The 19,512-nt window shown below is 36.7% G+C and overlaps 1 protein-coding gene across 1 annotated transcript in view; it reads left to right on the plus strand.

Annotated features, from left to right (window-relative positions):
• Positions 1–19,512, plus strand: part of Slc9a9 (solute carrier family 9 member A9) — a 547,508-nt gene that overhangs the window by 319,704 nt on the left and 208,292 nt on the right. The window contains exons 10-11 of the mRNA XM_047564064.1: positions 13,731–13,844; positions 15,452–15,563. Coding sequence (XP_047420020.1) covers positions 13,731–13,844; positions 15,452–15,563 — 226 coding nt within the window. The remainder of the gene's footprint in view (positions 1–13,730; positions 13,845–15,451; positions 15,564–19,512) is intronic.

Genomic DNA, 19,512 nt, shown 5'->3' on the forward strand with positions numbered 1-19,512 from the left:
AAATACACATATGGCCAGGAGACTTTCTGAGGGGGCTTTGTTGGACAACTGAAGTACCTAAACAGGTTAGAACAAATAGAAAATTGACCACCAGACCACCAAAATAAGTCAAAGCTAAAGTTCTTGTTCAGAATTGATTTATGCATGCAAGGTTTTTATGTGAAAATAGAGCTGCCTTCATTGGAACAAAGAGAAATACACATTCTTGTACTGTAATAATTCATAATTTTTGACATTTTGCCTATATCATCAAGAGTGTGCAGTAGCTTCAATACAGAGAGGCTTTATGGAGGGGAGCTTTATAAATCTCACTGAAAAAGAAAGCTCACCCAAGTTAATCGGTACAAAAATAAGAATTTTCTGGAGTTCAATATAAGTACTGACAATCTATAGTCCCTATATTTTTACAATCTATTACAAAAAGGAACAAGTCAAGGAAACTTAATTTTCATCCGCTATTGATTTATTGATAACCATGCCTTCATAAAAATCACTTGATAGTCATTCACCAATTGAATGGCATTACCCAAATGTCATATTTTCTATCTTTCATTTGCATTGATTTCTCTGATTTATAAAGACTCTTTCACACTCTCCAATTTCTCATCAGGCCCAGCTGAATCAATGTTCTACTCTAAGCTTCAAGCCTTCTATTAAAATGCCTTTCCATAGTCCATTATGCCAGCATTCAAAAATTGAGCCCAAAATCTTCTGTAGAATGGAAATTATTTTTAACTCTTTGTTGCTTTTTGTTTCCTTTTTCAGTCAAATCTATAACTATCTGGAGAACAAAAAGTTAAGAATTTGAATATCAAGCTGTGTATGGAGGCACACGCCTATAATCCCAGCAGCTTGGAAGCCTGAGACAGGAGTATCTCTAGTTCAAAGCCAGCCTCTGCAACTTAGGGAGGCCCTAAGCAACTCAGTGAGACCCTGTCTCTAAATAAAATACAAAAAAAGGACTGGGGATGTGGCTCAGTGGTTCAGTGCCCCTGGGTTCAATCCACAGTACCAAAAACAAACAACAAAAAAAAGAGTTTGAATATTATTGTTTACATGTATTAGAAAGTTGAGCGTTACATAAATTTATTACACTTAAAATTATATTGAAAGACACAAGAAAATATCTGTGCCTTCTTACTTCTGTATTGTGACATATCTACCCACACATCTCAACCATAGGATGACCCCAAAGCAAAAGTAAAGTCTAACAGACTTTGATCAAGTTAAACAAAAAATCAGCTTAGTAAGTCCCCATATTCTTTTTCTTCAAAAATAAAGGCTAAAAGAAGAATGGTTTAAAAAAAATTATTTCTGGAAAGTTCTGATTCCTCTTGTACCATTAGTGAGTCTAAAAAATGACCTGATGTATAAAACTTATCAAAGGAATTTAAATATGATAAATGCACAATGGAGTTTATTAGGATTAACATAACAGAGAGCAAATAATATCCTGAAATCTTCAAGCTGGCGATACAATTGTTATTCCAGACATGCGCTTCAACTTCTAACTCTAAAACACGGGAAGCAAAGTCTGTTTGATTGAAGACGGTTTGATTCTAGTGTTCTGTGTTTGTCTTGACAATCGGCTGCATGTCATTGTGAAAAAGTCAATCATGAAGCAATACTCCATAGCACCTTCAATCCTAGATATTTCAGTTTGTGATACTTTAATCAAGGAAATGGGATTGTGCAGAGAGATCACACACAGCTCCTGATATCTGGGGCTCAACATTCTATTAGTTGCCAGGGCCAAATGTGAATGTAGAAAAGCACGCGGTTCTCCTAGTGGATGGAGTGGTCCCTCCTCATCCATGTCTTGGCTGATTGTCACCCAGATGACTGAAGAGACCTGGGATATTGGTATTTAATCCAGATGCATAAATTCTAATAATTCTAGATTATTAGAAATTTTCCTTTTTATTTACATATTGTTATTGAATGCATGTTCATATGTTGGAAATTCTGTTCCCCAATGTGATTGGTATTTGGAGATGAGCCAATGAGGAAGTGATTAGGTAATGAGAGTAGACCCCCCATAATGGAAAGAACTTGCTTCCTCTCCCACTCCTCTCCGTCATGTGAGGATGCAATGAGATGATTTCCACCTGCAAACCCAGAAATGAGGCTTCATCAGACACTGGATCTGGGCTAAGTTGTGGGTATTCTTCATCCTCCCACTCAGGAATTTAGCACAGGCTAATTACAAAGTTAAAAGACACACAAGTAAGGTACAACACTGAGAGTTAAACTTTATGTGATCTGTGAACCTTAAGTAGTAATGCAATCTTGCTGTACATTCACATGACGAAAGGATCCCTCTGAGGGAGACACTGATGAGGGGCTTATGCCTGCGTGGGCAGGCTATATAAGGGTATCTCTGTGCCTTCCCCTCAATTGTGCTCTGAACCCAAAAGAAAACTGCTCTAAAAAAGATAGTCTTTAAAAACCTGTACCCAAGATGAGTAAGAAAGGAAACTAAGAGCGGCTAAATGAAAAAAGTTAAATAAAAAGGAGTATTAACCTTTTAGAAATCTGATAATGTGTGAAATTTTAATAGCAGTGCCTAGTATTAATAGCAGTGTTTCTCTTGGCTTATTTATGAAGGGATTTTTTAAAGCACAATTTTAATTTTGGCAGAAAAATTTATTGTTTCAAAGAGGTAATTTTCTTTAGTGAGTATTTATTGGCGAAAGCATAGAGAAACTAATTAGGTTATTCGCAACTTTTATTTTTTCTAAGGGCAAGTACTATTAGGTTTACTGAAAAGACCCTTCTGAGAACACTTATAAGAATGTAATTGTCCTTAGCATAGTCCCCACTCCCAACCTCTGCAGTTGCTTCCATAGCAAAGGCCTCACAGGCCAACCTCAAGCCACCAGAAACATGTTTAAAGACAAATAAAACTGCTGAATGAAAGTGGGCAGTTTCTGCTTAAACAGTGGCATCGCCTACCACGCAACAATCCTGATAGAAATCACCTCTCCACTCTGCCAGAGCCAAATAAAATGATACCTTGTGCGACTTATTTTCTATGAACTGGAGAACCAGAAGAATAAATGACTAAAAGTGATAGAGAACTAAATTTCAGCTCAACATATGAAAGATTTTCCAACAGTTAAAAACGTGTAATGCCCAGAAACCCCATTTGCTTCCTTGGGCAGTAGTTTGCTTCTGGCAGTATTCAATGGCAGACTAGGCAGCCAGTGCCTCGAAATTAAGCGTTGGCTAGCTGTCTGCACTGTACACAAGATGATTCTACCCTAGAATTGTGGTGATTCTGAACTTTGTGTGTCTGTGTGTGTGTGTGTGTGTGTGTGTGTGTGTGTATAATATACACAAGCATATGTGTCTGTTTAAATTCATCAAAATAGATCTAAGGCCAATCTTATTTCAGGACCAATGTTTATTTCTTATCAGTATCATGGGAATAAACACCGCCAAACTGCATAAGAAGCTATTCTTAACTTAATGGTGTATTAACAAGTTACTTCTGCTTTAATAGTAAAAAAAAAAAAAAAAAAAAAAAAAAAAAAAAAACCTAAAAAAGGAAAAATCAAACAGTGTTTACTGGCTAACATAATTTAGCAGATTCAGAGAAAATAACATTCCCTTTAAGTTATAAGCTTGAGGATTTCATGAAAATCTGGCTACAGTATTTGCTCAGTATTTATTCAGTTTAATGAAGCTCAATTCCTTGCAGCTGTAACTACATTTATTTCTTATATTAACTTTACTTACTTAATGATGCCTATTCATCTTCCTAAAGTGTGTTTTGTTGTGTTTTTATAGGCTGCGCTTTTGAAATTCTCGAGGTTTTTAAAAAGGAAAATTAGGTTTAAAAAAGACAATGAAGTGCAAGAGATGAGCAAGAGTTGAGCAGCAGGCAGGAATTCACAGGGAGCCCTAGTGTCTGGGACAGAGAGAGACACCACAAAGAAGCATGAGGACTCTCCTAAGCAGTCGGACTCTCCCTACCAACTTGGAGAATCTGATCTTGGACCTGGGGTCCAGTTCCTGCAGGCGGGGTAGAGATGGAACATTCAAACTGGGCAAAGTTTATTTTATTTTAGGCACATGTGTAATCCATATGTATAATTTCTCTCTCTCTACACACTCATGCACACACGCACATGCACACACACACACACACACACACACACATATAAAGCTATATAGTCATTATCATGTTATCCTAGGGCACAGTGATAACTCCAGAATTTCTCTGAGGGAGAAATGGGTGATCAACAGGGCTGTTTGGAAGATTTGTCCTGAAATTACAAATACATGGCAAAGCTCATTTCTACTCTTTGATCTTTGGGGGTGGGGAGGATGGGAAGTTGGCTTGAATGGGTTAATTGAAAGAGACATTTGGGAGAAGATAAGACAACCCATATGAAGCCACCCCTTCTCTATTAACTCCACTAATTGAGAGAAAGGAATTTACCTTTTGGGTAAATTTATTTCTTCACTTGAAAAAAAGTTTGGAGCGAAACTCTCTTCATTTGAAAGATGTGGAATCAGACACCCTTCCAACCCCACAGCTGTTCTGAGCAGCAAACAGAATGTATATATAACAACTTGCTTCTCCAACAGCCAAGCATTGCAAACACTCACCGATGCTCAAGCAGGTGCCTTGTTGCTCCTGAACCCGAATCCCATGTCCTGGGGAAGCTGCCTGCTCTGGGAGGAGTGGGGGGCCTGGACAAAACCAAAGACAAGCCAGGTCCCCCCTGGATTGTGTGTATCCCCCCTGGATTGAGTGACTGCATTGATGCCTTCAAGTGCGGTTTCCACAACTACAAAATGGGATGATGTCGCCAATGCTTGGGTTTTCTTGCCTTTATAACACAAATCATTTTACAAATGTTTTAGAGTAAAAAGTCTTTAACACATTTCCTAGCAAACTTTAGGTCCTAAAAAATAGGAGTCCCGTTAGCATTATTCTGTTCAAGTAGTAATAATATTGACATTATTACAATGTCCGATGCCCTTGACCTGTACGCGACTATAAACCTTCAGCTTTACAAAGGAAGGCCCAGTCTGAGAACCATGACCTTCATTGGTAGAAACAAGCCTTCAGAATGTTCTGGTGGCAAAGATTTCCATTAAATTCATCTCCTACACTGCCTCCACAGCCCATAGGAATGACCAGGTTCACCTTGAACTAAATGTTCTGAGTACTTAGCACTAGAACATATTAAAATCCCAAGAATCAAAATTTATATTTTCAATAGAATTTACTATAATGGTTACAAATTCTCCTGAAGAATAAAAACTATTCACTTACACTGCAACTTGCTCAAAATAGTGTACATATATTTGATAATATATGAAAAAATGGAAATCTGAAGTGATCTCTATAGAAAAATCCCAGTTAGGAACAAAGACAACTTTAATAAAAGAAAACAAAAATACAAACCACAGTTAATTCTGGGACAAAATTCTAGAGATAATTTTTTTTAAATAACATTTTTAATTCTTCATTTCAAATTTTATTGCAGTTTAGCAAGCTCCTTAGCATCCCAGTAAAAATGAATTTTGGTGTCTTTCTTGAACAAATAGGTTAAAATCAGTAGCTTGTGTCAAATTGTACCAGGCGTAATATAAGATCTGTTGAATAATATAAGATCATGTGAATTTAATTAGCATTAGTTAGCCAAGGTATACTGAACTGCTGTATAATCTTTCTGCATGAACAGTAGTAATGTGATAAAAATTTTATCCTTTTGTGCAATTAAGAAGAATAAAATCAATCAGAATTAGCAATAAACATATTTTATAAAATAGATATGATCTTTTAAACTCTTAGTAAGAACAGTAAATAACTAGGGCTAAAGAGCGTAGTATCTAAAAGTTCTTCAGAGAACTTGGCTTGCTGACCAAATTAAATTGCTTAATTAACATATGAATGGTTGCCCTGAACTTTCAGAGGTTTTAAGGTAGCTGGTCCTCTTTTGCAGTTTTAATATTTCCCTACTCTTCTTCTGCTCTATTAACTTTTTTTATCCCCCTCCTAAAGAAAAGCTTTGCTAAGCAGAGATTACTTTTAATCTAGGTCCTCTCCAAAAGCTCACAAACTGAATTAACGGAAACAAAATAAATGTTGTTTATTATACCGACCAATAAAATGTTGAGTCAAGCTATTTTTCACTGACCCTGAATGGGGAGGAAGTAGATTTGAGGTTATTTACAGTGAATTATGAGTTGACTTGTTTGAGATTTATTGTTATTTTTTAAATTATTGCCTTTGGGACAGAGGATTTTTTTTCCCTTTTATTTTTTTAAATTTCCTCTAAAATTGGCCAATACATCCATTCCCTCCATGATTGACTACCTAGAGCCAGACTCTGTCAAGGAAGGTCTGATAGTCAAACTGGCTGTCGGTGTGGTCTTGCTCTTGCTGTAGATTCTCCTTCTGAAATGTCTTTAGGAGATTTTTCCATGTGAAATAAAATTGAATTCACCTACAGATTTTCATTAAGTGCCCCTAGAAGGAAATTATTATAAAACCTGTTCATTCAGAGGAATGTTTTTACATGATACAACTAGACAAAGGAGGGCTAATCAGCACAGCTGGGTTGCACTGCTTTTAAAGGAACCTTTTTAAAAATGCTAACGATCATCTACAATTTAAAATAAGTGAATCTATCAGATTGTCAAAGGTTTTTTAAAAATTGATAAAAATTAATGTTGGCAAGAGTGTGGGGAAAAGGGTACCCTCTGCAGAACGAGCAGAGATGCAAATTGGTTCATTCTTTCTGAAGATCCGACTGGTAGGATGCTTAAAAAGGAAAATTAATGTGTAGCCTTGAACAGAGGAGCCCAGGTCAGGAATTTGACCTAATCACACAGCTGGGGAGAGATGCCTGTGTGAAGATGCTCAGAGCAGCATTGTTTCTAAGTGAAAAAAATCTGAAAACAGGTGTCTCATAATGTGTACAAGTCAAATCAAATTTGGTAAGTAGGAAGATACAAAGGGATTTTGCTGCCATTCAAAACTGTACAGTAGATTCGACTTTGTTTTCATGGAAAGAGACTTATAAAATATCATTGAGTTAATTAAAGGTATCGATATAAAAATATGGCCAAATGTATCTGATGTGCATGCTGACTATATATCTATGAATACACACACAGAGAGAACACTGAAAAAGACATCTTACAAAAGGACAAATGGCCTTTTTTGTTATTTTATTATTGTTACTGTCTTTTTCTGCACTTGCAAACAACTTTTAAAGAACATAAGAAAAACACTAGAAAGAGGTAAGAATGACTGATAACCCACCAAAAATAAAAAAGATGAGTTGCTGCTAAAGCAAGGCTAAAGAGAGCCAGCATTAGCAAGGTTTTTATTCTACTTTAAGATTTTTGTTCTAATTTAATCTAGTTCTTAAAGCTATGAGAGTAACACAGTTTTATGGTACAAAAAAAAAAAAAGTAAATGTGTTAGTCAGCTTTCATTACTGTGTCACTGTGACTAAAATACCTGAGGAGCAATTTAGAGGAAGATAAGTTTATTTTGGGCTCACGGTTTCAGAGGTTTAGTTCATGGGTAGTTGACTCCAGGGCTCTGAGCCCAACGGTGAGAGAGCATCATGGTGGAAGAGTGCAGCAGAGGAAAGTTGCTCAGCTCATTGCAGTCAGCATTCGGAGAGACAGAAAGAGGCCAGGAGAGATATTGTCCAAGGCCACCTCCAAACCACCTACTTCCTCTGAGTTGGTCCCACCCTTTAGCAATCAATGGACTAATCCAGGAAATTCATTAATCCACTGACGAGATCAAAGCCCTAATCATTGCCTAAAAGACCCACCTCTGAACTTCACTATTTTGGGGACAATGATTTCCACACATGAGCTTTTAAGGATATTCCAAACCCAAACCATAATAGTAAATGTCCATAAAATGAAGTTAAAGTTATGTGGATATGTATATGAATACACTCAGATGGATTTGTACATATGCAAACATATCTTTTATTTCTTCGACTTACCTTTTCTTATTTAACAGTGGATATTGGATATCTCCTATATCAACACATAATAGAATTCCCTAAAATTATGCCATTACATGAATATACCATTATTATTTCTTTTTTTTTTTATTAGAGCCTTGTAGTTATACATAGTAGCAGGTTCATCTTGACAAACTCATCCATGCATGGAATTTGATTTCACTTCATGGTCCCTCCCCTTTCTCTCCCCCTTTTCCCTCCTAGCCTCCCTCCCATCCCTCATTCTCCTTCAGCTACTTTACCAGACTTCCTTTCACTGCCTATTTATTTATATTTGATTGGTTGTTTTTACTTATGCATAAAGGTGAGATTCCCTGTGGCACATTTATATACGCACATAACATGGTTTTTTGAGAATTCATTCTGCATTGCCTCTCTTTTCCCCTTCCTCCATTCTGCCTCTCAATCTCCTCTTCTGTATTACTGATCTTTCCTTTATCTATGTTATCCTATCCTTCCCTACCCCCTTTCCTTTCCTTTACTCCAACTTCTGCATTTGAAAGAAAACATTTCACCTTGGAAGTTTTGAGTTTGGTTTATTTTACTTAGCATGATATTCTCCATTTTTATGTATTTCCTGGCAAATGCAATACATTCATTCTTTTTTATGGCTGAGTAGAACTCCATTGTATATATATACTGCAATTTCTTAATCAAATGTATTATTATTTAAATATTTCTTATATTATGAATGTTTATTTCCAAGTTATTACTAATATAATGTCTATAAAACTTCCTGATTGAAAAATTATAAAGAAAATTACTGATGAATTCTTGAATAATTGATAGGTTTGGTTTTCTCATGTAAATTGTTAATTCTTCTGGAATTTATTTGGGTAGAAGGAGTGAATTAGGAATCCATATTTAGTTTTTCAGGATTTATTATTTTTCCTCAAGTATACCAACTTGTAATATTTTCCAGTGATCTATTTTTCTCCCAATTATATTATAAAATTGTAATTTCTCTCTGAATTGATATGCATTTATAGTACATAATGAAATACCACAATATTGACTGGAGTGGGGGACCTGGCAAAAATGAGTTTCACCTGGAAAAATACACATGCAAATTGAGGTATCTATGCAGGATTATGGATATCAGGACAACTCTTCCTTGGAAAGCAACTAGAAAACCTGGGTAATATGCAGAAAAGGAGGTATTCAGAAGAATTAACAGGCACCAGGATAGCCAGGATTTGAAGGGTCAAGCCACTGGATAAAAACAAAACTAAAGTATGAAGTAGACAGGAAAAAATAAAGATGAGAAATTAATGAAATGGGGGAAGGGTACAATACAGAAAAATCAACGAAGTCCAAGTGTTTTTTGAAAGCACTCTTAAAATTGGTAACTCTCTAAGAATATTTATAGGAATGAAAAAGGAAAGATCCAAATTATCAATACCAGGAGTGAAAGGCAAAACTAGAGACAGTAAAACATGGAGGATATTATGAGCAACTGTATGCTAATAAACGTGAAAATGCAGATGAATGACAAACTTCCTTGGAAACACAATTTACTAAACTGATACAAAATAATCTGAGTAATCCTATCTTATGATTTGAATATGAGATGTCTCTCAAAAGTTCATGTGTGAGACAATGCAAGAATTTTCAGAGGTAAAATGATGAGATTATGGGAGGTGTATTCTAATCAGTGAATTAATCACTTATACAAATAACTGGGTGGTAACTGTAGGCAGGTCGGGTGTGGCTGGAGTTGCTGGGGGCATGCCTTTGGGGTTTATATTTTGTACCTGGACAGCAGAGTGCTCTCTCTCTTTCTCTGCTTCCTGGTTGTCATGTTCTGAGCTGCTTTCCTTCACCATTCCCTTCCACCATGATGTTCTGTCTCACGTTGAACCCAGAGATACAGAGTTAGCTGACCATGAACTGACTCTCTGAAACTGTAAGGCAAAATAAACTTTCTCCTCTAAGTTGTTCTTGTCAGGTCTTTTGGTCTCAGTGACTAAAAGCTAACTAAAACATATGGGTATCTATTAAAATAATTATGTATATAAATAGAAATCTTTCTACAAAGAAAACTACAAACCTAGAATTATTCTCAGTGTTTAAGCAAGAAAACCCATTTTGTGAAACTTGTATAAGTTTAACAATACAATCTGGTAAGGACTACATAATATATAAACACAAAAATTCTAAACACATATCAAATCAAATTCATTGGCATATGAAAAAAGGATAATATAGCATGATCAATTAGGTTTCATTGCAGTAATGCAAGATTGTTGTAGCACTTAAATCAACTAAGGTAATGAACTACTTTAAAAGAATGAAAGAAAAAATATGAAATATGTGATCATTCTAATAAATGAAGAAAGAGTATTTGACAAAAATTAACACATTCTTGTTTTTTATGTGACTGTTCCTAATACACTAGGAATTGAAGAAACTTCTATAATCTGTTAAAGAGTTTCTATGCACTTAATAGAGAAACATTGGAAGTGTTTTTTTTTTCTTTTTTAGAGATAGAGAATAAAATAAGATAACCCATATCACCACTTACATTCTTCACTATACTAGGGATCTGAAACAATAACAACAAATATAAAAAAAATGCTACTGAAAAGGAAGACACAAAATCTACCTTCATTTGAAAGCAACATGACTGTGAAAATCCCAAAGAATCAATCAATAAACAGAGAATTATTAAATAAATTTAATAAGGTCCTAAATGCAAGATCCATTAAAAATCAATTCTATCTCTGAATATAGCAACAAACAATTAGAAAATGAAATTTGAAAAAGATTTTATTTACAGTTGCAGTAAACAGTGTCAAACACTTAGAAATAAATCTAAAAATGTACAAAACTTTATACACACGTTGTTAAGAGAAATTAAAGGAAATCAAAATAGTGATGAGCATATACAATGTTCATGGATTCAGAATTTCAATACTGGAAAGATGCATATTTTATCCAAATTTGTCTACAAATTCAATGCAATTCCATCTAAAATACCAGTAGGCAATTTTTATGCAAATTGACAGGATGATTCCTAAGTTAGAACAATAATGTCAAAATGTACAAGTGTGAATTGGAAAAACAACAAAACCAAATGTTGGCTAGTATGTGAAGCAATTAAAACTTCCGATGGAACTTTTGTATTACATACATAGACACAGTTAACTCCTAATGTTTGTCAGTGTTGGTTTTCAGTGAACTGAGTGAATAAATCAAATTAAAATCCTAAGTTATCCAAAGGAAGAAAATCTCTAAACCAAATCTTTAAGATCCCCATGTAAAGCATATAGCAAAAATTCTCATTATATCTCTACAACTAACAGGAGCAGTTAATTTGTCTCATATGTTCTTTCTTTAAGGTAAAAAATAGATTAAAATTGTGGGGCAGGGGGTGAATAGTGAGCAATATAGTAAATAGACTGCTATTATATGAAAAAATAAAAAGTTGACCCTCTGCCCTTCTGTTTGTAATCTGATAGAGTGGAAAAGGTCTTCAAAAAACTAGTGCAGGACTGTAGAGGAGAATTTTGATTTAAATGATAGACCTCTACTTCAAATCAAAATGATTTCTTTGTCTCTTTAATTCAAAAGTCTACAGGTAGATTTTTCTTTGGTGTAAGTCAAATACAGGTACTTATTAGTGCTACCAAGACCTAGCTTCTCTCTCAAACAGTCATTTCCCCTATGATCAGAAGAAGAATGCCAAAAGCTTCCTGGAGAGCATCCATTTGATTTTTCATCCAAAGAGAACACAGGAATCTTTGTCCTTCACAATCTTTTCCCTGCAAAGGCCTCATTGAATTTCCTTTGCTTTCCACATATCACTCCCACTTCTGAACCAAACTACGTGCTCCATATTTGAGCTAGAGAGGCGGCGGAGAACAAGGTGGACCCTCCTGAGGAATATCAGGAAGTCATCACTAGGAAGAGGCTGAGTAGATTCCAGGGGGCAAAATATCCTCTAGGGGAAAATACGCTTGGGTGGGGACTGAAGGAGAAACCCTGTGAATTTAAACTTGACTTTGTTTATTGATGTTAAAAACTAGGTTGCTGCTAAGGATTGAATATTTGTGCCCTCCCCCAAATTTATATGTCAAATCTCTGATCCTCACTGGGACGCCATTTGGAGGTGAGAACTTTGGGGAGGTAATTAGATCATGGTGGTGGAGACCTCGTGAGTTGAATTAGCACCCTTATTGTCTAGAAGAGATGCAGAGAGATAATCTCTCATCTCTGTGAGGACACAGCAGGTAGGGAGCCATTTGCAAGCCAGGTCTTTGCAAGCTGGCATCTTGATCTTGGATTTCCCAGTCCCCAGAGGTGTGGGAGATACACACAGCTGTTACTTTAATCACCCAGTCTACAGTATTTTGTTGTGATAGCCCAGACAGAGTCTAAGATGAGGGCCAAATCTCACTTTTGGAAAAAGTGGGGATATAGTGAGGTAGAAAAAGATTACACCTGTCCCCGTGTTTTCGTTTTCTGTAGCTGTTTGAGTAGCATGTTTGTTTATATTTTGCCCTAGAATATAAAAAGAGCTCTCAGGAGAATTAACGACAGCTCTCTCTGCAGAAAGACCATCTTGTACTGAAGGAGCGGTGTCTTTCTTTAATCCTTTCTTTCTATTACTGGTTTTAAATAATGTCTGACAAGCTTCTACTTTTCTTTCTGTCAACTGTCAGGGAACAGGTATTGGGCATTATTTGTGGGGCTGTAAATACATTACATGAAAAAATAATGAGTCCTTAAAAAGTCAAGAGAAAAGCCTCCAGAGACGTTTACCTAACCGTGATTTATGTAGGTTCGGGAATGAAGTTTCAGAAACTTCCAAATGAAAAGTCTGGAACATAAAATAAAGTCTCTTCCAAATCTGCTTTTGTTGTAGCCCCTGGACACAATTCCCTTTTACTTCTCATATGGAAGTTGGAGAATGTTTTTCATGTTCAAGTTAGATTGTTTAGTTAATGGTCTAAGAATAACTCTCGGGAGCATCCCTGGGCACAGCCCGCTATTACTCCATTCTTCTGACTGAACTTGATGTATCTATTGTGTTCTTGCTGCATAAACTGATCTCTGGGATTAATCATTTTCTTTTTACCAGCTAAAAATTGTAGACATTTAATGGATATGCCTACATCAGTCAATTTAATGAGTGTCATTGTCTGGGGTTTGAAATAAACTCATCGTTCTCATGTTAAAATATAATCGATGTTCATCCTTGTTCCAAATTTTCCAAGTTTTGTCTCTCTTGCCTGCCTGAGGAGGGTAATTTAGTTTAAGCTTTTTTTCTTTTTAATTTGGTTCTTCATGCACATCTACCGGATGTTATATAGAAGGGAATAAACAATCCTGCATCATTTACTGCAGTCCACCCAAAGTAACTCACTTGGTTTCAGTTTTTTTAACAGAATATTTTGCCATCTTAGTAAGAATCACTCTGTGGCAGGATCATATTGGTTAATGCTGCCTGAGGTACCTCTGGTAGCCTTATAGTTGAAAAGAATGGGATGTGGACATGCCTGTGGCCTATGTCACTGTGCAGCGAACCAGGTAAGTCAGTTGACCTGACAGAATTGGTAGAGCCCACTCGCCCCCAAGGGGCTGAACCCAGGGCCAAAGGAACGGCTTTCCAGATGCAGGAGACCACCGACCCATCAAGCACAGATGCAAGAAATTAAGTGGACTGAAGCCTGAGTGATAATTAATGTTTTTTGGTTTCTGTTTGATTTTCAGTTGTTTGAATTTATGAACTTTTTGGCTGAGAACGTCATCTTCTGTTACATGGGCCTGGCTCTGTTCACCTTCCAGAACCACATCTTTAATGCTCTTTTTATACTGGGGGCCTTTGTATCCTTTGAAATACAAAACATGGGGTGATGAGAGAAGAGAGCCAACCTAGGGACTTTTAAATGTACATCCTCAGGTCTGCTGCCATGCTTAAACTCAGGCAGATGTGTCGTTTCTGGTCAGGAGAGAAAAACAGTCTCACAAATTTGGGCCTTTATCAAACACCTGTGGTTCAGTATAAGAAGTTTGGAAAATACTGAGGGAAATAAAGGGGGAAAACTAAGGGAGAATGGCATTTTTAAAGTATTCCAAATATGTTTAGCTAAAAATTTATAAATCATTTGCATAAAAGTCATGTCAAGACATTTCTTATGGGAAATGTATATAATTGGAATTCAGACATCAAAAGGCAAGCAGGATTATTAAGCTTTGGAGATGTTTCTATTGCAAGATAGTAAAAATTTTTTTCAATGATGGCTTTGGAAAAAAACAGAGGAAGGATTTGATGACATTTGCATGATAGGTATACTCTCAACAGTATAAATATTGTGCACATGTAAAGTTGTTTCAGTGAGAAAGCACCTTTTCTTTCCCAAGAGGAGAGAGAAAATCTAGACTTTATCTTCAATGCAGAGGACTTTCATATCCCTAGGCCTGGGGCAGGAAGCATTCCCAATGGGAACAGATATCTGTCCAAAGGGACACTGAGCCACTAGTAATGTCCCCAAGGACTGTCAGCAGCTGTTGCCCTTCTTCCTACTTGGAAAATGAGAAGATGCCCCTTGGATTACTGGTAGATCCATCTTCACAGCCCGGAGAGCTGACCCTCCATTTAAGGCCTGTTCCAACTAAGCGCCTGCATTTACCTCGCAATCTCCTTTCATTGAGCGTTCAGCCAAACCCTCAAATTAGTCCATCATGCTAATTTCACCAGATCCTTACTCTCTCTTATGTCTTAGATTTTATTGAAAACTGGATCTTAGGAGGAAGTTCCCTCTTCCCAAATAACGTTACTCCATTGAGAGCAAACTATAATAGACTACCAGGAATGGAGTCAAAGACAGCAAAAAAGAAGAGATGGATATACCAAGATTCTCATAGAATTTTTTTACTTCTACAACCTTGATTTTAATAAAATGCCTCTTAAAGCAGCATTTGTATTATATATTTAGACAGGCACTTCCTCTCAAAATTAAATCCACTAAAAGAAAAAGGTAAGCAAAACTGGCTAGATGAGTGTATAAACTGAAGGAAAGTGAGATGGAAATCGTGAGCAGAAGCACATGTGCCCTTTCCAAAGTGCTGCTTGAGAAGATAATGCCAGGAACTGTCGCTGCCTCACATTTTAGAGCAGAATTGAGGAGAGAGTCAGTCATTGGCAACATAAATGTGATGAGAAAATTCAGTGATTTTCAGAAATGGTATTGGGTTAACAATTTTAAACCAAGTATATATTCCAAGAAAGGCAGGGTTCTCTATTATTTCTGGAAAGCAATTGACATTGAAAGATGAATTCGGGAAGCAAGATGGACGTGTATGAATTGACATGTTTATCTTTGTTTTTTGGGTCATAATATGGAGAAGCTTAAGGACATAACTTTTAAGCTCAGAGTCAACCCCTCGTCACAGTGACATTTTCCTTAACGTGTCCTTGTGTTTGTCAACAGCTAGCAATTTTTGTTGCTAGAGCCTGCAACATATATCCCCTCTCCTTCCTCCTCAATCTGGGCCGGAAGCAGAAGATCCCCTGGAACTTCCAGCACATGATGATGTTTTCAGGTATGTGAACTGCACTGTGTGTTAGCGACTCTGCCCTCGCAGCTTTACAGAACGTAGGAGACCACGAGGAGCCTGAGAGACCTTGTGGGGAAACATAAGATTCCTTGCCTCACTGTACCCTTTATAAACTGCATGATCAGGTAAATAGTTTGTGATCAGTGCCACCCTCATCCAATGTTAAAGTTACTTCTGAGAATCCCTGCACTTTCCCTGTACTGGGTTCCAGAAACTTCTCATGACTACCACGAAAGCAAATTGGATCTAAGTCTCCTCTGTTATAAGTCGAGGAAATAGATGTGAACTGAGCACTCGGTAGATGCACAAGAGCAGTTCCGAGCACTGGTTGATGAGCCAGCAAGGTCTCTGCTCCCAAGGAGCCTATGTTGTAATCACTGAAACCACACCCAAAGGCTCCCTCCAAAAGAACACGAACCAGATGCATCTGCTGCCTGCTGTCCAATTCTGGAGACTGAGGTTTTGTTCTATCCAATATGTTTTCCACCCATCAGTCTTCTTTCAGAAAGAAGATGAGATGTGTGCTAAGTGATCTTTGGCTTAAAACAACAGTGAACTTCAGCAATGAGTTGACTTCTATTATGGAAAAGCAAGAGGTAAATTTGATCACTTACAAATTGAAGGCTAGGATCAGGTTGCATTTTTGCAAAGCATTACTAGGATCTGGAAAGCATTTATCCTTCCCATCAAAATATCCATAACTTTACTCTGGACAATAGCAGTTTATTTTCAAAACTTGGATTTTATTTTCAACCTTGCTTTTTTTTTTTTGCAAAGATGTTTTAAGAATAAGGTGAGGTTGTAGATAATCACGTTGGGAGGTGAAGTGTCGGCTTAAATGGCCACCTGGCTTGATCATTTCTCCAGACTTTGGCACCTTCTAAGATGGCTTAACGTAGGATTAGAACTTCAATAAAAACTGATAGGAGTCAGCAATATGGTGAGTACAGCCAAGGGTTGTGAGAAGAGACCCATAATTTGATGGTGACTTTATGATAATCCAAAGCAAACTGTGAGATCAATCTGGTCCATGCTTATTTTGTTAATGAAGTTGTAACTTAGCTGCACCCCGCTGTTTACATAGTGCCTAAAGCTATTTTTGCATTATGGGAGGAGAGTTGAGTAGTTGCACCACAGACTATATGTTTTGGGAGACCCAAAATATTTACTCTTTGCCCCTACTCCAAACCATTCTTGCCCCCTAGAAGGAAAAAAAGAACCCCATCACACTGATGGGGTGGATGTTATTAGTTTAATCCACAGGAATGCCAATCAGCTAATTCTCTTCGTTAAAAAGACCAGCATACTCCATGTTCAGGACACCCACCTACATGTGACGTTGCTGTCCAGAGAATGTCAACCATTGTCTTTCACGTTGAGCATTCATGTCATTAGTCTGGCACTGAGCCACCGTTAGCAATTTAGCAGTTTATAAATGCAATGGTTGGAGTCACCGTGGGTTAAGGTGGGTCTCTTTCTAGGTATCTGACTACATTTTTGTCTTATACACTTTTCACATTAAAATGAATCTGAACAACAAAAAGTTTGGGTTCTTCATATTTTAATAGTCATCTTATTAAATGTTAATAACATTGATAGTACTCTTGGTAGGGTAGAAAGAACATTCAAATTTCCACTAAACAGCTCTCTTGGCTTTCAGGTGTGGACATGGCAGTGTTAGAGAGTTACATAATGGAACCAGAGATGTTGTCACTCAAAAGTCACTTTTACCTTCCCAAGACCTTACATGGGCCCCAGTTTGAGACTCAACCAGTACACAGTAGGATAGGCATTAGTGTTCTCTCTCTCTTGCAAAAATATTTTATTGTGGTTGCAATACATAACCTAAAATTTACCGTCTTAACCATCTGTAAGTGTGCAGTCCAGTGTCAATAAATTCATTCATACAGTTGTGTGGCCACTGCCACCACCATCCCGATACTCTCTCTATCTCCTAAAATGGAAACTCTGTACCCATTAAACAATAACCCTTTGCTCCCCCTCCTCCAAGTCCTTAGCAACCACCTTTCTCCTTTCCATCTTTGATTTTGACTACTCTAGCTGCCTCATTTAAGTGGAATCATATAGTATTTGTCTTTTTGTGGCAGGCTTCTTATAATGTCCTCAGAGTTTATCTATGTTGTATCATATTGTAGACTTCCTTTCCTTTTAAAGGCTGAATAATATTCCTCTGTATGTTTATAAAAGACCCTGCCTGTCCATTCATCCATCGATGGATGCTAGGGTTACTTCCATATTTTAGCTCTTGTGATAAATCCTGCAGTGAACATGGGTGCACAAATATGTCTTTGAGACTTGCCATCAGTTCTTTTTAATGGACATCCAGAAGTGGAACTGCTGGATCATGCAGAGATTCTGTTTGTTCTTACTCTGAGAAACCGCTATACTGTATTCCGAGGTGGCTGTCCCATTTGGCATTTCTACTAATAGTGCACAGGTGTTCTAATTGTCTACATCCTCACCAACATTTATTTTCTGTTTTTTTTTTTTTTTAAACAGTAGCCATACTAATGGGTATGAGATGATAGCATGTTGTTTTGACGCCATTTACTCAATTGTTAGTCGTGTTGAGCAGCTTTCCATGGATTTGGGCCATTTGTATATCTTTGGAGAAATGTCGTTCAATCTTATGTCCATTCTAAAATCATGTCTTTTGTCTGTTTATTATTGACTTTTAGGTTTTCTCTGTTTCCTGTATACTAGTCCTTTATCAGATAGGTTATTTATAAATATTGCCTCCCAGTTACTCTTCTTGCTCTTTTTACTTGTTTGTATTGTCTTCTGATATACAGTGTTTCTACAATTTTCATGAAGTCTGATTTGTCTATCTTTCTTTTGTTACCTGTGCCTTTGGCATTGTATTCAAGAAATTGTTGCCAAATCCAATACTGTGTTCCAGGTTCAGTGTGTGTACCTGTAATCCCACCACTAGAGAGGCTGAGGCAGGAGGATCCCTTCAGCTCAGGAGTTCTCCACAACCAACCTGGGCACACAGTGAGGCACTATTTACAAATAATAATAATAATAATAATAATAATAATAATAATAATAAATAAAACTCCAATGTGAAGTTTTTGTCCCATGTTGTCTTCTAAAAATTTTATACTTTAGCTTTAACTAAGGTCTTTAGTTCATTTTGAGTTAATTTTTGTATCAGTATAATGTAGGGATCCAATCTGATTCTTTTGCATGTGGCTTTCCAGTTTTCCCAGAATCGTGTGTTGAAAGACTGTCATTTCCTCATGACTGATCTTGGCAACCTTGTCAAAAATTATTTTGCCATCTATATGAGGGTTCATTTCTGTTCTCTCAAGTCTATTCCATGTTGTTCATATGTCTGTCTTCGTGCCACACTGTTTTGACTACTGTAGCTTTGCAGTAAGGTTCGAACTTTGTTCCAACTTTGTTCATCTTTTCTCAAGACTGTTTTGGCTATTGGTGATCCCTTGAGATTCTATATGAATTTTCTATGTTTGAAAAATTTAAAAATATATTTTAAGTCATTGATCCATGACTGGGGAGATTGACGAAGGAAGACCATGGGTTTGAGGTCAACCTTTTCAACTTAACAAGACCCTGTCTCAAAGTAAAAAATAAAAAGAACGGGAATGTAGTTAATGGTAAAGCACCCTGGGTTTAATCCCCAGTCCTACAAAAAGAAAAAACAAGGCATTTGGATTTTGGTTGGGGTTGTACTGGGTAATATTAACAACTTAATATTATTAAATCTAATAATCCACAAATGTGGGAAACATTTCCATTCATTTCTGTCTTCTTGAATTTCTGTCAGCAGTGTTTTGGACTTTTCATTGTGCCAGTCTTCCAACTCCTTGGTTAATTCCTAAATATTTTATTCATTTGCTCTTGTAAATGGAACTACTTTTATGATTTCCTTTTCATTGTTAGTATAACT

Source organism: Sciurus carolinensis, chromosome 9, assembly GCF_902686445.1.
Source record: "Sciurus carolinensis chromosome 9, mSciCar1.2, whole genome shotgun sequence".
In the NCBI taxonomy this organism is placed as follows: Eukaryota; Metazoa; Chordata; class Mammalia; order Rodentia; family Sciuridae; genus Sciurus; species Sciurus carolinensis.